Genomic DNA, 21094 nt, shown 5'->3' on the forward strand with positions numbered 1-21094 from the left:
GAACTTTGTAAAAGGCAAAACAGGTGTGAATAATTTTATTAGTTTGGCAAGGATTATGACTTCCAGCTACCATAACTGAAATAACCCTTAGCACCAGATATCAGATTTCATAAAGGTGGACTGCTTCACAAGGTCCTGCAGCTTCCTTTGTTTATTTGTATTAAAAGATCACTTTGTTGAAGTGATCACAATAGCAGAGCAAAGCACAGTTGAATGGGATTACAAGTAGTTCAGTAAATCCACCCCCTGCTCTGAGGAAGAACCAAAGTATTTACACCATCCCTAAGAAACCTTTAGCTAACTCGTTCTTCAAACACAGTACAGTAGTGTAGCACTGCCCCACAGGTCATCCTTTCCAGTGTTTAAGCTACCTATTGAGTTAGAAAGTTCTTCTTAAAGATCTCATATAAATCCTTAACCTTGCTCATTTGCTTCTTAGCAAAAGAGATGGAGAACCGTCCATTGCTGTTTTTTTTAGCAACCTTTTGGGTATTTGAGGACTCTCCTTGTTACCGCCCTTTCTTCTCCTTCCCAGACTAAACAAAGGGGCAACTGATAAAACATCCTATAGCGTTTACATTAACTCCATCAGCAACTGCATGATGTTTACATGCTTCTAAAACATCCCCTCAGACCTCTGACATAGAAACTGGGAAGACTCATTAAAATGGGAAAGCTACAAAACATTCATTCCTCCAGCAATGCTGCATTGAGCACCAGACCAAGATGTTCACATCTACACCCAAGCCTTGATCTTTTGTCCAGATTTTTGCCAGATTACATCAAAAAGCAGTGTGTTAAAAGAGCAGAAAAGCTAAAAGCAAGACAGGGCATGGACTCAGACAGTCCTGCAGCATTTCAGACTACATTTCTATTAAAATAAAAACAGTAATGCGGAGTTCTCAAGAAGAGAGTCTACGGATTCCTCCTTTCCTACCTCCCCCCTGGGTAAAACCCTGCAAGGATGTTTGTGACCCCCAGTAACAGGACCTGTGGCAGCCCTGCAGCTGTGGGCAGCAGCCTCCAGTGGGATGAGAGCCATAAGGGAAGCGGGACCTGCACTGTGGGAGGGAAAAGGTTCCTGCAGGGACTAAACTTCCTCACCTCCCTCTAAACCTGCATTAGTGCCCTTTGGTTTGACCAGTGTTTTGCAGGAAGAGTTTCATTAATGACCCTAGCAGTATTTATAATAGCTATGAATTTGCAAGATGCCCCCAGCCCCTGTCGGCTTCAGGAACCCTTTTGGTCACTTCTGGAGTCCTGCAGTTTGCTCTCTCCCTCTCATTTTCTGCCTTCATATGTCTTCGTGAGTGCCAGCCTCAATCCTATAGAAGTTTGACCATGGACATAGCTTTACCCATAATTAGTCCCTATGGGAGATACTAAATCTTAAAATACACTTAAGACTGAAATCCAAAAGGCTTATCTGTAACATATTTTCAGGGAAATATAATTATTCCATGATGTCCTTTATGCAAGTTATGGCTGCATAGCAAAGACTACGCAGAGGAAGAAAAGACAGTTTGTAACAGACTGTCCCTTTAAAATCAGAAAAAAATAATTCAGGTATCATGTGGGTTTAGGTTTTTTCTACATTCTATCTGAAAACAGTGGTAAGTTCAAATGATCAAAGCAAAGCAATAAAGTTGACATACAACCCCAACACTGAACATCCACTCAGGCCTGTAGTTTCCTTACACCAGTAAACTTTCTGTTTACTCATTTCTTCCATTTGTCTTGAATTAATAGCTCAGGTCTGTTTAGTACCACTGGCAGCAATGACAATTACCCTTTGATTCATACTCAGTGACTTGTTAATTCAAACAAGGTCATTCCAGCCACACAGGCACATGAGTGCAGACTGAAAACAAACAGGAGCCAGCTAAGCAGCCTCTTTCCATCTCCCGGCGAAGAAATGCCATGGGGACACATCCTTGCTGTGGCAGATACAACCTTAGACAGCATTGTTAGGAATCTTGTTCTAGCTCCTAAAATTCTTAACACTGCCCAGCCCTTGGTGCAACTCTTTCATCTAAAATCCTTAAAACAAAAAGGAAACCTGGAAACTAAAAATAACCCACATAATCGCTTTGTTACATGTTCACACACTTGCAGTCACGCAACAAACGTGGTCTTCATCTACCATACTTGGACTGGTCAAAAGATAACAGAACCCAGAGCAAGCTCACCTCCCCCATCCCATCTGGAGGTTGTGCTCAGAGCAGTCAGACCTATGTTATTCTGAAGGCAGATAAAAGGAACAAGGAGATTGCACTTGTCTCCTTTTTTACGATGCTGCATACATGTGGCCACCTGCCTGTGTGCCTCGTTTTGCTGAAATCAGTAGAGCTACTCATAATTTTACATATGCACATAGTTCGGAGGACCGGGGACTTTAATCTTGGTTCCAACCAAAAGCTATAGAGTTAAAACTGTACCCTTCCTGACAGTTTTGGAATTACCATCATCCTCCGGTTAAAGTTTGACAGTTTCCCAGAATATTCAAGCAATACCTCTTTTTATCTCAAAAAGATGTGAGTGTCATCAGTCCAGCCTAGCAAAATGACTCAGTATTGCCCAGTGTAGGACTACAAATACATCCTTCACCACAGGAGTATTTCTGCAGTTTGAAGACACTGCCATGGAGTATGGCCTCATCATGTGGTGTGACACCAACCGTCCCACATCCTGCCCTGGCCCAAAACCCACTGGGACCAACTGAAAGACTCCCATTGCCTTTGAAAGGATTTAGATAAAGCTCATGAAGCCAGTAGTACTAAGAGTTCAAAGCTGAGTGCCACATTACATCTCGCAGTCCATTCCCTGCAGCAATGGCCTTCTTAGCTTATGCTGTAGCCGGCCCTAATAATGTCAGATCACAAGCACCCAGATGTAGCCCAGAAGCCCTGCTCAATAAACAGGTGAAGAATTCATCCGTACTCGCACAGTCCCATTGATGTGAATAGTCAGACAGAAGTATAACCTAAAGTTGGCGTAGGGGAAGCTCAGAGGCCTGGGAGTGCTGTCATCTAATTCTCTGTAAGCACCCACGCCTTGCCAGGGTAAGCAGTAGAGCTACTATGTAAGAAAATATAATCTTAAGGAAATATTCTATAATAAACTGTACAGAAAACAGACATTCTCCTACTTTTAATTCGGTTCCTAATTGCTAACAGTATGTAAAAATACTCGGGGCAGTAAAATTAACGAGGACCTTCTGTTTTAAGTATAGAAACCACAACTGTGGAAGCTCAGCATGCTTTGTGGATACCACGAAAATGTGAGCCCTAATGCACTGTAGCTGCAATCTGATTCCCAGCATCTGTCCTCACACTGGTGAATTGGTGGGGGAAGGGGCCTTCTGGTCAGGGAATCACATCCACATTGTCATTTCCTAGACAAAGAACAAGAAATTGTCCTGTCATACTGCATACGAGATGACATTTTGCTCTGTTTAATAAGCCTGATTGTGATAGATAGTAGAAACTCCCTAGAAACTGTCCCTGCAAATTTAGGACTTTCTAGTAAATCATCTTGACACCAGCCCATAAAGATGAGCATCCCAGAAAGACAGCGCTAGTTCACAGGACAACAGATCTGAAAACTTGTTGCTGGAATTCTTATCTACTCTATCCAGTCCACCTTTAGCTGGAAAAATCTGAAAAAAATTAGCCTCAAAGTGCAGTGCAGTGTGCAGGCTGAGCCAGCCCTACCAGCTGAACTGCTGGGGGTGCAGCAGAGCGGCCCCGCTTGTGTTCTCCTGCCCACTCGCCCGCCTGTTCCCCAGCTTGCAAGCCCAGCAGGTGATGGTGGAGCTGCTAATGCAAGGTAATGATTATTTTTTCACCCCTTGTATTTCTATAGTGCTGCACAAGATTAACATTTTTCACATTTTCAGCAGGATGTGACCACCTTAGAAAATTTTGCCCTCAATCAGTCTTTTTTCTAGCTAACTCTCACTAACTCCGTTTACGTTTGGTCCGTGTCCCATTCACTGGCCTAAGGCTTCCCAATTCCCACCTTTGCTGTCATGCTCTTCTTCCCCCACTGTGAAAGCACCAGTGCACAGGGAAAAAAACCAAAGCAGAACAGCTTAAAGAAGAGATGGGAGTGCAAGGACCGGAGAAAACAAACAAACAAAACAACAAAAAACAGAAATACGCAAATTGGCCAAAGTAAAAAACAAACAAACAAGGTAATATTTTGAAATAAGTATCAGGTTTTTCTATCCAGAATTCCTGAAAACCCCAGAACAAATGACCAGACAAATTTCTGCGTGGAAAAAGAGCACATCTAGGAAAGCTGAGATGTGTATTTCTTATTTTGAAGGAAGATTTAAAGAAAAAATATACTGAAAAATTAAAAAGGATAATGATGGGAAAAGCAGACTACATGGAAGGGCAGCTAAAGAAAGTGCATGTGTCAGAGGTGAGAAGATACCGGAGAAGTAGAAAGGAGAAGAGAAAAAAAGACTATATGGTCCTTCTTTATTTCTTTCAAAAGTGCAGAAAGATGTGCACAGCATGGTGAAACCTCAGCTTAGGAGGTTTAAAGTCGACCCTCTGGCTTCACATACAGAGGGAAAGGAAAGGGAGGGAGTGGGCACCTTACATCAGTGAGAAGTCCAGCGGATCTGCAGACTGCACGGGGCTGTAGCCTTGTGAGAGGCTTCTTGCTTCTGTGCAGACCTTGCTCTCCTCTACCTACATTTTATCACCCAGATGTAGTGACAGCACTTTGTGGAAAAAAAGAGATCACCAGAGGGAAAATAAGCAACATTTGCACTTAGATGTGGCAGAAGAACCATCTCACCCTGAGGGAAAGAAGTTAGTTATGCGTCTGCCTGCTGCTACATCTGGTCCTGCCACGGGTGAAGAGGTCAGAGCCTGAGTACTGGGCTGATACAGGGCAAGTTGACATGACTTATTCTTATCTATTTCATTAACAAAACTCCACAAATGTAATAAAAAATAAAACGCAAACAAAGGCCCATACTTGTAAGCTGGGAAATGTCTTCTTCATCACTGGCCACCTTGAGCTTAACACATGACCCCCAACCCTGCTACACAGGGCATGATCAAGACCCCCATTACTTCTCTAGATTCCAGCAGAGGTCAGACACAGGCCAGTATTCGGGTCATGAAGGAAATGGTTAATCTGGCATTTTATATACTTTTGCCCATTTGTTAGAGATAGCCTTTTATGAAGAATATGTATGACATGACCTACTTATAGGACTTGGACCTGTCCTGCCAAATAATTCAGCTTTCCAGCTCAGTCACAGGGTGTGGTGCTATGATAGTCTTATTTTACATTTTAGTTCATCTATGGTCCCTCTTTTACAGCAATTTAGTGCATTTCCTTCAAAACAAACCCCAGAAGTGCTTCCAGGGGCAGTCAACACCAGAAATCACGCCAACTTGGCAGCATGGACCCCTCAGCCTACCTCTGCTCTTCACCGTCCTCTTATGCCACCCCAGCTGGTATCACCCCCTCAGCCTCCCCTCACGTTTTCCAGGCAATTTGAATGAATAAAACATGCATGCTGTATCTTGAGATCCATGGGTACTGGGGTGTAAGACACAGGCTGCTCTAGGAGGGGGCATCTCTAAGAAACGTGGACCTGAGCCACTCCGTACTACCCAAGGCCAGGGGTCACTCCCAGGGATGGAGGCCCTTGGCTGTAGAGAAAAATAATCATGGCTGGCTCAGAACTTGTGCTGCATCAATGCGTTATTTTTCAGTCTTGAAAAGCAAAATACTTAATTTTGCAGTCATTGCTTATGTTTACCTTGCTTATAATACTAAGCTTGTTTTCTAAAATCAGAAAAAAAACCCTACTATTCTTAGAAAATAAAATTCTTGTCATATTTTACTAAGCTTGGGTGATTACTCTTCACTGTGATTTGAAAAGGGATGATCTGAAATTTTAATACTGTTATCATTTGGATGGAGAGAAATGGTGTAAGAACATGTAAAAAGAGGTTTCACTCTGCAGAGCTCTTAATATGAAATTTTGCCAGTTGCAGGACATAGCAAACTGTACAGAGATCCTACCAAAGCAACATCTCTGGTATTTTCCCACTGCAGCAATGTCCAAACTCTGATGCCATAGCCACAGATTGATTTTTTAAGGCTTTAAAGAGATTCTGGAAACCAAACTAGTTTTAAAGCAAGCAAGATTTTTATAAAATCATCTGTAATTGTTATCCATTCCTTTTTCTTCAGCCGTGGCCACAGACTCACTGCACAGAAGCACTATTTACCTGCCACTGTTTAAGAAATCAGGCGGGTTTAAGTCAGGCACCTGCACCGGAGCGTTATACAAGAACAGTCTGTATTTGAGCACTGCCTGTCCAGCATGACATGTGCTTTGTGGAAACTACGTTAAAAATCACAGATATCAGTATGTGCGAAGGAGAAACTGGGGGAAGGCAAGCAGAGGAGATGAAGCAGATGTGTCAGACTCAGGCTGTTTTACAAGCTATGACTCCAGCATTCGGTACCAAGCATATGCTATATTTTCTACTTGAAAGCCGACTGCCACTTCAAATGAAAATGGTTTTGTATGTGCTGCACCATAAAATTACACAGACACAGAGGTCTACACTAACTAGCTGTTTACCTCTGTGTTCTACCACAGCACATAAGTTATAATCGGAGGAAGGAAACTCCTAGGAGATCTGAAGGCTTTAATTGTTTCAGCATGCAGATGGTTTGCATTACTGCAAATCGACACAGCTCAAGGCCAATTCATAGTGCAGCAATAGCTGCTTCACAAGTGAATTTCGTTTGCTTATGCCTCTTCTGGGGAAGGTTTAACTACTTTGTTACTTATTTTATAGATATTTCTAGGCTTAAGAAATGCTGCAACAGGTGAAACTGGAGGAGCATAGTTTGCCACAGCCATTTCCTTCATATCTGGTACTAAGCAATTTTTAGAGCAGCTAAATATAGCTGTTTTCCTACAACATTTGAACACTTTGTTTCGACATGTTCCCTTTTCTGCCAGTGACATAAAAATGTTCTCTACGGACCCACAAAGCCATCTCCCACAACTCTGATTTTGTTGAGATTTGCCCTGAAATCACTGTACCCAGAGACTGAGGCCTGATCCAAGTCAGTGGTTACTCTTGCCCTTAGCTATCAATCCGAGCTGCCCCTTTCCCAGAGGTTCCCAGTCCCTTTGCACGGGCAGCTCAGCTGTTTGTGAAGCAGCTGCTGAACCGCCATAATTTAGGATTTAGATTGTTAGGATAAACTGGAACCAATTTATTTTTTTTTTAATAGCACCAGGCTGAAATCTGCCACAGTACAGCAGCTGCTTCATCAGCTGAGCCATACTTTCAGGCGAAAGGGAGCTCCCCAGGAGGAAAACACACTGGGCACCAGGGCAGGGGGGGCTACTGTAACGATACCAGGGTAAGATGTCACTTGTCAGAGGTTGGAAACCTCCCTGTAGAAGAGGAACACAAAGTACTGTGGGGCACAGAGCACCAGCCTGCTTGAGCCACAAGACATTTCTACTGCATATACCAACTGGATCCCAGATCTGTCTGAGTAGCTGCCACTGCACAGGTAATCCCACCAATGCCAACTCCTAAAAAACACAGGTAATCCCACCAATGCCAACTCTTAAAAAACTGCATTTGGCAAGAAGAATGCATGATTTTTGTTTTAAAAGGGATGGTCTTTATTCCTCACACCACGCCTTTGAGTTCTGCTGATAGGGGTTTATGCTCACCAGTTATATGCTGTCTCCATCACCTACCATCTACCTTTTGTCCTACAGTGGCAGTGCCAGACCCCCACAAAACTGTGGGGCAGCACCATGTCTTCCCATCTGCACTTGGTGTCTGGAGTGACAGACCTAGAGAGAAGCCACAGAAATGCATTGCAAACCAAGGTTATGTTGGTGTGACTCAACAGATGTACTGATGTGTGTACGTGCAGGTAATTTAACACTGTGGATGCTCCTCCCCTCTCCTAATATGCGACCACATTAGCAGAGTCAGAGGATAATTGAAAGATGGGTTATACCTCAAAGACAGAAAGTAATTGGTGAACTTGCAGACCTCAAAATATGTCAGAAATGTCACTGAATGTGTAACATCACAGTAGAACTGCGCTAAAGAGCTCACACTCTGCTGTATGCATTAGGGTGTCTACCTTGATTTTGTTGAGGTCCGAAAGTAATTTTAAAAGCTAACTGTTTCAAAGACCTGTTTTGAAATTAACCTAGGAAAACTCTGCAACACTTTTTAAAAGAGGCTTTGTGGCAGGGTTGTGAGGATTTGAAACACAGATTCACACCAGCATTGTGAGCCGTATGTAAGAATTTCACATCCACATCCAGGAAGCCATCTGCTGCAACAACCCCCCAACACTGCACTCAGCAGTCCTCAATGTGGCCTTAACATCTGCTTCAGCATCTTCTCTTCTGGGAGGATCTGCCTCTACATGTTTTGCTGTTTTCAAAGGTCTGCCTACTATTGCCCAGACCGATCTGTAGCTGGACAGATACCCTTACAAGGAAACGCAGTGATTTGTCCCCCTCCTCAGTGGGAGTCCAGTTGGTACATCCACCACTGTAAATCCAACTTTACTGGGTCCATCTAAAATAACTTCGGGTGGCAAAAGGCAGCCTGAGCTTTAGTTCCAATTCTTCACATAGATAACAAGCTGAGGTGCATATACAGGACAGTGTGTAAAGTTTGTCCTAACTTGGACAAGAGGCTGCAGACATCTGGGCCAGAGGTGTGGGGCTGCCAAAACGAAGCAAACGGCTGGAAGCAGAGCAAACTGCCTCCAGCAGCCCTGCCAGCAGATTCTGCAGGTCAGCTATTGAAATGATTTGCACATCAGCATATTTCAAATTTTGAGTGCAGCCTTTTCCAAAAGACCGCAGCAAGAGCGTTTGTAAAGAAGGGGCTGTTCTCAGAGGAAAACAATTTCACAAAGAATGCATTTCCTTACTCAAACACCAGAAAGGTGAAGGTTTTCCTAAAACTGGCACCAAGGGCATATCTGTGACATGGAGATAATTACTGGAAGTAACCGGTGAAACTGCCAAATCAAACTGCAGCAGAACTGCCAGAAATTTTTTCCTTCTTAATTGCAGCCAAAACCCACAGGTGCCTTAAAAGAAACAAAAGTTAGGGGAAGAGTGTGGAATGACCAGGCAAGACTGCTCTTTGCATGGCACTTTAGCACAGTCTAGAGGACTTGTCTATGAAATGCTGCCAACCGTTGGACCATGGCCAACTCATCTCTAAATTCGGGTAGCCTGATGGTGGGTGGGAGGGCAGCACGCACGCTTCCCTTGCCTCAGCAGCCCCGTGTCTGCTAACCTCTCTTTCTGGCTCAGGATACTGTGCCGAGTCCCCAGCAGGCAATCTCAGTCCAAAGAAGGCTCAAAACTGCGAGTTGAGGACACAAAAAAGAAGATAGTTAATAGATGTTTACAAACTGACATTGAAACTGGATCTGTTGTGGCAAAACTATGCTCTCACTGACTCCAGTGGAACCTCCGTTTCGTTTTTCACTGTCTAACCTAATGCAATGATTCTCAGACCCAGGAGTGAGGCTGCCCTGGGAGGTCCAGACTACATGATGGGAGACAGAGGGAGACAAGAATAAAAAAGCCAGATGGCTCCTGTCAGCCCCTCTTGTCCCTTTTCTGTTTCTCTCTTCCTCTTTCTCTACCAGCGAAGGTCTCTCCTCTCTCCAGCCCCATCATGGGGAATGTGCACATGGGGCAACCTCTCCTGCATAGGGCAGCAGGACCTGCCTGGCATAAGGTGGGGGAAGGCCAGTGGCTCCTGGGGTGTGGGTTGATGCAGGGGAAGCTGTGGGAGCTGTGCAGCTCAGCACAGCTCAGGAGGATCCTGCTGGGAGATGGAGTGCAGGATCTCAGAAAGATGGTTCAGCCAAAGGAGAAGACCCCTGACCTACCCCCAAAGAGGTAAGGATACTTCTCAGACAGACAGCAGCTGCCTAATGGCAACTGGAAATATGGATCCTAGGTATTTCCAAATCACTTATTTCTTGTATGCATTCACTCCAACAAACCGTTCCTGTCTCTAGCTGTATCTATTAATTGTGGAAAAAAGAATCTAAAGAACTCAGTAAAATCATAGTTAAGGAATGCAGATGACAGAGATTTTACTCCTTTCACTTTCTTATACTGAGTTACCACTGTATTTACCCTATCTGTAATCCTTAATTTTAAGAATTCATCCTTGCTTTCCTTCCCCAGATTACAGATTCTTTAACAAATGCAGGAACATTCATAGAAATTACGCTAAAGCATAAAGAAACAATCAAGTTCTTAGAATGTAACTCTGTGCCACACTGTACATTTGTTCACCAGTAATACTTTGCAAGGAAGAGCTCATCCGCAGTTCAACTATAAGTGGCAGATAGGCAAGGAACATTATTCACAATGTCACCATTTCCAATAACAACTTCTGCTTCTCACTCCCCACACTGAGACATATTTGAGGTAAAATGAAATAGCAGGTTTGCATACTGTGGGCACTTACCTCCCCCTAGAAGAAGGAAGAAAAGAAAGTTGGAGGTGAAAGACTAGAAATTAAATCAGCACATCTGAAAACCAAGGCCAAATTGACTTGCTGAAGGCCATATCTAGTCAGTCATTAATAGAGCAAGGACTGCAAATCTGGCTTCTTCAGTCCCAGTTTCACGCTCTAATTCCTACCTCCAACAAATTGCTTTATAATAATCATAAGACCTTACTGATGAGTCACATATGCAGATAAGGAAATCTCTCTTCAAGGTTACTGTAAAGGAAAATATTAGCTAGGATGGCAAAAGAAAGGTCGAGGGGAGAGGACAGTGCAAATGGAAAACTCAGCGCAGACCATGGACTGAATAATGTTCCTCTAAACACAAGCTTAGGAGTATTGGGAAATGTAAAAGTAGTGTTGAGCCTTGCTATACACTGTTTTTCCTACCCCAGAGAATAATGTTGCAGAATTGTCTGATGAGGTCATTGTGATAGAAAAGCTTAGTGAAATCAAGACAACATAATTTAGTCCCAAAGTCAGGCAGGTGAGGTCATGGCCAGGCAGGATGCGCAGTGCTGACCTCATCCTGCTGCCCCATGGTAACTATCACCACTGCTTAGTTCTCACATAGGATTGTAAAGCAAAGATAATCAATGATGGTTATTTATCTTGCTATAAAAATACACTCTGTCAGAGAACACAAAGCCTTAAAAGGGGGTGGACCATGGCTACAATCACACTTGCAAGCACTGGCAGAGAAAGAGGTGGAGAAGCATAGGATATGATTTACACAAAGCAAATAATTGTATCCAGTTATCCAGCTGACTGCAGTACATCAGCACGCAAAATACCTGAAATGGGCATTCGCAGCTCTCCATTGGTTCACAAGACTAGTTGTAACATCTGTCCTTGAAGATCTCTTGAGGTCCCATGGTGAAAGATTTCTTTTCAAACGGAAAGGGGAGATGACTTTTTCCATTTTTCTCTAGGGATTAGCCATATGGGACAGGCATGCAGAGACCAGCTGGGTTTATCTCTCAGGGCACTGTCTGGCGTCCAAGTAGCTTGGCTCCAGGATCATCTGGGCCAGGAGCTGATCCAAAACTCATCCTTAGGAGAGGCCTCTTGATTAAGAACCAGATTACAAGTCATAAGAATATAAAGGTCACAGGTGAAAGGTGATCAGGATCCAAAATTACCTCTGGATCAAAAACCTCATCCGGAAATCACAACTATAATGTAAGATGTATGTCTTGAATGAAGCAATGAAGTGACTTTATCCCATTTTTGAAAGGGTTATTACATCACTTGTGAAATAAACATTCATGGAAAAAAAATTATCACCAGCATATTCTTTGTAGAACTAAAACCTTGCAGGAGTCTACATTCTGTAGCTCTGTGTCTGCATTCAGAAGAAGCAAGACAACAGCCATTCTGTGTATCTGGGCAGCTTCTTTTGCTTGTCTGTAAGGTCTCAGAAGGTCCCAGGAACCAGAGGTGCAGGATCTCCACTGGGACCTATGCTGCTGGAATGGAGGCTTACAATAGCTTAAATAAACAGGGAGAAGGAAACACGACAAAGTGACTATTGCTCAAGATCTCCCACAAGTCCTATGAGAACCCAGTATGTTATGATCCTGGGAGAGCCAGCTACTTCTTTATGTTTTGAGTAGGAACAAGAGGACTACCCCTGAGAAGTTTAATTTGTATGACTTCATCACCATTGTTTTTAAATGATGTTTAACAGGTGAGCGTTTCCTCCTTCCCAGTAAGTATATTGAAGCATTAACACTTACTACATTGCTGAATTTTTACGTGCTTATACACCCTATTTGCAGAGTAAATAGGGAACATGTAAGTTCGTATCCACACTGCCTGTGGAGCAGACTGACAGGAGGCAACACATACAAGAATGGAGCTTCACCGTAGAACGAGTGGGAGAAGGGGAACCACCACAAAGCACACACATGGAGCTGGGGAGAAACCGAGCTCATGCAAACAGGGAGGCTCCTCTGCACCGAGGGAGATCCTGGAGGGCAGATCTTGGGCAGCATCCCCAGTTAGAGGAAGCCATGAATCAGTAAGGAAAAATGCTACCTCCTGTAGTTCGATTCCCAGTCTCTGTGAAACAAGGCTTTACATTCCTGTAAGATAAACAGGACTGCATCAGAACAACACAGGGCTCTGTTCTCTACCTGTTTTCCCAACAGCTGTCTGTGGCTGCTGGGTGGCAAGCTACTTGCATCAAAGACTGGGAACAAATATTTTCATATCTTCACCCAGCAATGTTATCATTAAAAACAATCAAAACCGCTCCCTACCTTCCTTCCCCACCAGGGAAGGTTTTTGCATCATGGCCTTCCTGCACTGAGTTGAAAGGCAGCAGCAATCTCTTCTCTGTATATTTCCAACAGCTGCTAACGCCATAAGTCAACAAAAGAAGCCTGATACAGTAGCAAAAAAAAAAAAACAACGTGAGGGTGTGAAGCTCCAAGAATATTTTAAGCAATCTGGATGAGAAAACGGGATATGATTTTCACAACAGTTCTGATTTTCTCTTCTAATCAGGTCTCACTGCCATCTTGTTATTTGCTTAAGACAGGTGTACGTGGCATGAATTAAGAAGTCTGCAGTTGTGTTACCAGCCCAGCTACCTTCCTGAATATTCAAATGGAAAATAAAATCAGCCTCGTCAATAAGCACACTAGAGACTGTGTGATAGTAAATATTTCTTTGGACCGTTATCCTGCTTGGAAACTAGTCACCACTGTGGTTTAATAGATTAGGACAGACCTGATGTGGCTGCTGGTAATTCCATTTTGGTCAATGTGCTTTATGGATATAAAGTAAATAATGAGACAGTCTGTAAAGGGGAGAATGAAAACCACTGTCACTCTGTTTAACAGCCTATCTCTAACAGAAAGGTGAAGTTTAGTTGTCTGTCTGTCACAGCACAGGGACTTTTTCTCCAACAAGATTAGGCAATGCTATTTGAGCATTGTAGAACCACCTAGAACACACAGGATGTCCAAGCCTATATTACTGTATTAAATTTGTAATGTGATCATCTGTGCTCTGCTGAACCTGCTGAGATACTGGGAAGATATTAATAACTTTGAATCAGGAAGAAAAGTGCCATAATAAAAATATGCAGTTGATATTTTACATCCTACATCTGGCACAATACTGACAGCAGGAACTAGAAAAGATAGTGGAAAAATGTGTGCAGTAAGAACAATCTCTATTAGAAATAAATGGTGGAATAAGAACATCAATCTTCTAATGACAGCTGACAAAACAGCAGGTTGAAGCTGGCCATATTACCAGAGAAACACATATTGTTTTCTATGGATACTATACAAACTTTTTGAATATGAAAACACATAACTGTGCAAAAATCAAAAGTGGATTTTAAATGTTCCCCTTGTCTAATAGCAGTATTCTTCTGTAATTTGAAGCCTTGTCTGCTTCTTCTACGTAACTAGAAAATCAGAGCTGTTTGACTGGAGTTGATCTTGTTGCTAAACAACCTATAATTGATCTTCTCTGGGTTTCAGCAATATGTTCTTTAAGCAGTGAACTTGCTGCCTTCTGCTTGAAAGGTCAGGTCTGTATACTCTATGCAAGTTAAAAAAAGAAATTTAAAAAAGTTAAAGGTAGATTTACTGATGTAAATGTGTGATTTTTAAATAATGTTTTAAAACCATAGTGGTGTAACAACATTATTCTCATTGCTTCTACGGGCTGAAAATTCCCACCAAGTGCCAACAAGCTGAAGTCCATTCTGTTAAAAATATTAATTCTAGTATTATGTCATTTGGTGGTATGATGATACAGGTCCACTCAACATGTGCCTCATCCAGTCTTTACCGACTGGACTTTAAGATCCACTTTTCATTTTAAAAAGCCCCTCTTGTTTAAATGCATCTTTTGTATTCATCCTACTTGCAATATTCAACTACTGCCTCAGTCGCCATTGGCCCAAGCATTTATTTGGTCTGCTCTAGCAAATGTGACAGACTACTTCCTGGTGCCTACCCCAGAGAATACTAAAGAAGCCTAAATATTTGATATAGTAAATTAGACTTCTTAAAAATGTTACAAGGAATTTATAATTTGAAGAACTCAGGTCAGTACTGTGCAAAGCCTGCATTAGTGATACTGCTGTGAAGGAAAGCTGCACACAGTGGCAGAACTGTTGTGGATATTCTCAAACTATTTTTGAAAACTTGAGACTAATTTCCAGTCCATATAATCTATCAGGGCTTTTATTTATGCCAAACAGATTTCCCTAAAAGTAGCTTGAGCAATATTAGAAATGAAATCAGCTCCAGGTTTAGTTCAAATTTTTTCCCAGTCACTGGTAAAAATGAAACTAAGCTCCACCTGTCAAAACAAACATCATTCAGTTTTCCTCCTTTCCTTTCAAGTACTACCAAGCATAGTCAGGTTTAGCAGAGATTTGAAATACATAAGCCATAAAAACCATACCCATTGTACATACAGAGTACATGCCACTACCAAGAGTTAGTGTGGGAGAGCAGTCAATAGCTCAAGAGTAGCTTTCATTATTGATCAAGAGCTGTATATATCTCCATCGTGATATTTTGTTCTGTATTGTCCAATTTTTCCTAAAGGGGATCTTTTTGAAGAGATGTCAAACTACCTGACTTCTGAGTGGGAAGAAGCGAAACTACTTTCAGTTCCAGTTACGTTCAGATGGTAACCTCAGTGCACACCCAGGTCCTGATGTTTCTATATTTGCACTGTGAGATCCTCTCAGTCTTCTCCATAGCAGGCTCATGCATTTGGAAGCAAACTGAGGGTTGTTATTATTCAAGTCATTTGGGACAGCCTATATGCCTTTCTATACTTCATCAAGTGCCTCTGGTCTTGTACAAACCTCATCTCTGACTGTCTCTGTCTTTGGGAAAATTTGAGTGCAGTGACACCTCTTTGGGAAGGCATGCTGTCTTGAAGGAGAAAATAAATTGTATCTGTGGCTTATGCACAGGAAATTTTAACATTTTGATCCATCTGGGATATAAAAGGCAAAAATGAAAGTCCACATAATGGCTTTGATACTTCTTAAGAGTTTGAGAAGCCCTGGGCAATGTCAGTCAGAAGGTGTTGCTCTGACACTGGCAATGCGGTAGCACAGGAGAAGATGGCTGGGAAGGCGCTCTGTTCATCCCCCTCTGCTTGTTCCTGGAGGAAACTGGCACCTCTTTCCACAGTTCTTTCTGAGTGCTCTGTTGCAAGATCACAGAGAACGTATATCCATCATTTCCTCTTTAATTTCTGTAGGAAGCCTTTTTTCAAGGGAAACATTTAAGGCCACACAATTAGCAAAACACCATCCCCTAGTCACCTGAGCTATGTATTTCTGCAAGTAGGTACTTGCAGTATGTTTGAAATTGTGAGTTTCATTTACAATTAGTCAGCCCTGCAGCCCCAGCAATCTCTCAAAAAATAGCTGCATACTGGAATTTCCTAGACCTTTTAAAAATGAAATATATATATGTGTGTATATGTATAAACACACACAAAGTTCAGGCCTTTTGGGCTCCAATGACTTGTTAACATTGTCAAGCAGCATGTCCATATTCCAGATTCTGAAACTATTTGACCGCCCATGGGTGCACCAAAGGCCTCCAGTCACTGGCCAAGTTGCACGGGATGGAAATTCCTTGTAAACCTGTTGACTGCATTTGCAAAATCACAGGATCACAGAATGTCAGGGATTGGAAGGAACCTCAAAAGATCACCTAGTCCAATCCCCTTGCTGGAGCAGGAACACCTAGATCAGATTACAGGGGAATGTGTCCAGGTGGGTTTTGAATGTCTCCAGAGTAGAAGACTCCACAACCCCCCTGGGCAGCCTGTTCCAGTGTTCTGTTATCCCCACTGTGAAGAAGTTTCTTCTCATATTTAAGTGGAACCTTCTGTGTTCCAGTTTGAACCCATTACCCCTTGTCCCACCATTGGTTGTCACTGAGAAGAGCCTGGCTCCATCCTCGTGACACTCACCCTTTACATATTTATAAACATTAATGAGGTCACCCCTCAGTCTCCTCCAAGCTAAATAGACCAAACTCCCTCAGCCTTTCCTCATAAAGGAGGTGCTCCACTCCCTTGATGATCTTTTTGGCTCTGCGCTGGACTCTCTCCAGCAGTTCCCCATCCTGCAAGAAATTCCTCTTCCCCACAGAAAAATCCTAAACCCAGATTTTCAATCTGTGGTTCAACAAGATGTTTGTTCAGTGTTATTTGGAGTTCAAGGTGTTCCAGCCACACCACGACACCCAGCCCATTGTGCTGACAGGGCTGGTCACAAGCTGTGTTGCAAACTAAAGAGCTGACTGGGCTTTGCAAGAGCAAACATTGGCAGCCACACCATTTCCCCGTCCATATTAAAATACATTGTCCAAAAGCAGCAGTACTGGCACCCCTGGGAATGGAAGGGCATTGGGGAATGTGTGACAGCATAGGGGCACGAATGAGCATCCAGGACCAGGAGCTACAGCTGAGCCACAAGCTCTGCTGTGCTCAGGGTGCCATGAGGTCACTGCAGCAGGAAAAAGTGCAGTTTATGTCACCCAGAGCAAGTAGGAGATACACTCACTTTGCCCCACTAGCCTAAAATGGTCTTATGCCTTACAGAGTTAGGTCTCAAAGCGTTTGTCTACCATCATACTCAGAGAAATCATCTACCTGTGTGGAAGAAGTTACCCAAGTATAAAGGTGCTGTGGCCCTTTACAAGGAAAGATCTAAGCTGTACCAGCACAAGAATGCCAGTATAGCAACTTCAAACTAGCACTTTGCCCACATAAAATTATTTTAACAAAAAAAACCCCAAACTTTTCAAAACAAAATGGTCATCCCAGCAGGAAGAAAATGGACAAAGCCCAGGACTAAGGCTTGTTAGCAAGGCGTTCCTCTCCATAAATACTATAAATATCCAGCAGTTCTCCTAAATCCTTCTATATTTTCAGTTGATGCTCATAATTTGGGTGGGATATCCCCAAAATACATGTGTGGTATTTGCAGCTATGCATTTTACTAGCATAGCTCATGCAAAATTAACTGGTTTTGCAATGTCACAATGTAGATAAAGAAGAATCAGGCATCACTGGAGCACTTAATGGTTTGCTTCTTGCTGAGGACTTTTCTGTGCCAAGTATCTGATGCCTACATTAGTAAATACTGTGGTGCAACTCCAGCAGCTCTGTAAAGCAAAGCAAGTGGTGCTGAGAACCCCCAGTCCTCAATATAAACACTTCACAGGTTTTGCTTAAGGTAATCTCTGTTTTGATCCTGTAGACTGAATGCCCATTGTGGTCTGAGCATGTCAGGTGGGCTCCTGGAGCGCCTCTTCTCAGAGGCTTCAGGAAGCAGCTTGATTTTCATCTGAAAGGGAATTAAGTTTATGTGCTGTAAGACTGCTTGCTGATACCAACCAAAACAAGGGAAGTGAGGACAATTGGAAGATTTGCTTCAAAAGCACACTCCTGCATCTAGCTAAAACCCTGCCGACCAGACACCATCCACAGAATAAGAATGCAAGAATAATTTTGTAAAGGAAATAGATACAGCCTTTTCCCCATCCACTGTCTCCTTCATTATCTTATACTAAACACCTACTCAGTTGCGTATGTGAGATGGAGGTTCAAAGGAAAAATCACCTTAAGACTAAGTCCAGAAAGTTTTAGCATGGAAGGAATAATTTTGAGAAGGCAGCTGAGCAGGGGGTTGTATTTGATGAAATAGTAACCAGTAAATGCCAGCTCTTGAGACAATGTTTCCAATCACAGATCTTAAAATTATTTTTAAAAATTCTAGCTCCTTTTTACCTAAAAGAAGTCTAGAAAGACAAAGCGGAACAAGCAGGTAAATAGCAGAGCAGGGAGCGAACACAAACCTTGCAGCCTCCATCAGTGGCTGTGTCAGCGCTGTGCACAAGGGACAGCCATGCACAAAGAAATTACTTCACCCAGTGGGAAACATTCCAGGTTTTGTGTGTGGAAATGATTGCTGCTTCAAAATCAATGGATGATGAATGCTGAAAATAGCATTTGAATCCTCACTTACTTGTATCAGTTGTCAGACACACACTGACCCAGATACCAGTGAGAAAAACTGAGATGTGAACCACTGTCATCCACAGCAAACTGCCAAATCGTGACTTTTTCCAAGAGAAAGGAATCAGTAGGGAAAAAACAGTACTTCTTTGAAGCAATCTTGTCGCACACAAACAAATGCACATGAAATTTGGCTTCCCTGAGTACTGTGAGGCTCAAACAACAAGGAACAGTTTCCTTGCTCAGTATTCATAGCCACCTCACCCAAGACAGCACTAGCCCTTTTTCAGATCTCTCACGGTCAAGCTGTACATGCCTTTTTTAATATAAATGGCTTTTAATGGCCCTCTCTTTCTGCTCCTGTAGTATTTACTCGCTGATAGCCACCCACACTTCCAAAATCTGTGTTGCCATGTCCTTCCTCCTACCCCATCCCTGCTGCTCCTCCTTTCAGCATTTGAGTTATTCTCCTTTGCTCTGCCCAACAGCAAGTCACCAGGAGCTCACGAGAGACACTGTCTCCTCAGTCACAGTTTGGGTGACTGGAGCAAGGATCACCCCTACCAAATAAATGTTGCACTTGCAGAGAAAATTCAGTGCTGACCTGGACCACATACAGCAAGCTCAGCAAAGGCACTGAGAATTCTGATGCCCTCAGAAGCTTCTACTGGCTAGGTGTAAATATTCAAGGGCTTAACATCTGATTAAGTTTGGATGGACTTTTGTGGAGGACAGAAGGTAAATGTATTTGAAAATGCAAAGAGACACGAGCTAATTAGCACAATACAACCTTTGCCACACTGAAGGTCTATGGGGCTCATTATCACTGTAGGAATCTCCTTCTCAGAGAACGCCCCCTGCTTTGTCTGCAGAAATGTGCTGCTTTGATGTGCTCCCTGAACAAAGAGAAAGGCCCTGATGTCAAGGGTGAAACACAAGGAGTGTCGCTCAGTGGTGGTTTAGGGAAGGAAATGAGGAGGCACATTGTGACCCACTGAGGCTGCTGGGGAATCCAGGCAAGGAAACTGGAAACTACCCTAAGAGGAGTTTTGTGAGAACTGAAGGATTAACACCAAACCAAGACAAAACTAGTAGGATCTTTAATGGTCACAAATAGCCAAGCCCTTGGTTTTATCTGTCACCTCGTGGCACCGCACTCAGCAGCACAGGGCACCTGGGTTCCGAGCTCATTTGTGAGCTGCTACATGCTATGGCCAAGTCTATCTGAGCATCCAGCTTCGTGTTCCCATCCCCTGCCATACATGCCTGCTCTGACCCCACAGTGGCTCAGTTCACGCAGCCAAACCAACAGGAAAATTACCTTTTTGTGGAATTGCTTTTCAGCCAGTTTAGCTGAAAACTAATTGGAGCAGGAGCGACCCAACTGGCAGCAGCCAGGCGTAGCTTGACCCAGCTGTACTGTAGAATCACTGCCTTGGGTGGGAAATTCAGCTTTGCTGGCCCTGCCTGAGTGAGGCATTATTCCTGAGCAGTCGGGTAAGGCAGGCAGGCCATACTTCATTATTGAGCTGTCAAGAGAAAGCGGTAATTACGTGAACACGAGATCTATTACCTGACCATTGCTGTAAGATGGCTCTAAGGTGTCCTGTGGAGCGAGGCAGTCCATTAATTTCCCATTCCGCCGGCAGCCCAGGTGCACCAGATCTCGGCAGTGGGCATGGCAAGTGTATTTGCAATCTGAAACGTACAAGACACACACACACACAACTAAATTAAAAAAATACAAGTGTTTAGAAATGCAGTTGCTGCGGGCAGGACCTAGAAGTGAGGTACATCCTCATTTGCCACGTGACCCCAGAGAAACTACCATCTCTTGACTCTACATGCACAAGTAGAGATAATAATAGTTATGTATTATTGGAGATGTAAATTCACTGGAGCAAAGGTGACAGAGCAGCACACCTCAGGGTCACACTGCAGTGATGCAGCCCAATAGTTAGATTGAGGCTGCAATGTTTTTGCAAAAAGTCTGTGCCACATACTGCGTATTAGCTGCTGTCATGAAGGCTTGAAAGGGGCTGTTCTCAGAAAAGACACAACATTTATGATTTTCAGGTAAAAATTTCTATGCAAGTACAATCACTGTTACAGGGTTTTACATGTTTTAAGCTTAGGTTCTCTTAAGAATATGCACATGAGTATTGAAAACATAATGAGACGCTTATCTGAAGCTGCAATTAACTTGCTAAATCACAAAGTTGCCTTCAGGAACAATTAAAAAATTTAACTTGATGGCTAGCAAAATCAACTGAGATGATAATAGAGGCAGATGGCCATATCTCTAGTAAGAAATCAGATGATTCATACAGCCTCTAATCTCAAAGACAGAATTACTTTAACAGTATTTACAAAAGCAACCTGCATTTGCTCTGAAGCCATGTTGAATTTGCTGGTTTTCTATGTAAGTTGTGCAGAGTTCATGATACCACCTTTGTCTTGCACTGAATGTCACTTGCTATATT

At 42.9% G+C, this 21094-nt stretch overlaps 1 protein-coding gene across 3 annotated transcripts in view; it reads right to left on the bottom strand.

Annotated features, from left to right (window-relative positions):
• The window catches only part of RASSF3 (Ras association domain family member 3), a 110713-nt gene that overhangs the window by 56669 nt on the left and 32950 nt on the right, over positions 1-21094 (bottom strand). For all 3 annotated transcript variants that reach the window (XM_065048580.1, XM_013371739.3, XM_021283962.2), the window contains exon 2: positions 20185-20309. In XM_065048580.1, coding sequence (XP_064904652.1) covers positions 20185-20309 — 125 coding nt within the window. The remainder of the gene's footprint in view (positions 1-20184; positions 20310-21094) is intronic.

Source organism: Columba livia, chromosome 1 (assembly GCF_036013475.1).
Source record: "Columba livia isolate bColLiv1 breed racing homer chromosome 1, bColLiv1.pat.W.v2, whole genome shotgun sequence".
Taxonomy (NCBI): Eukaryota; Metazoa; Chordata; class Aves; order Columbiformes; family Columbidae; genus Columba; species Columba livia.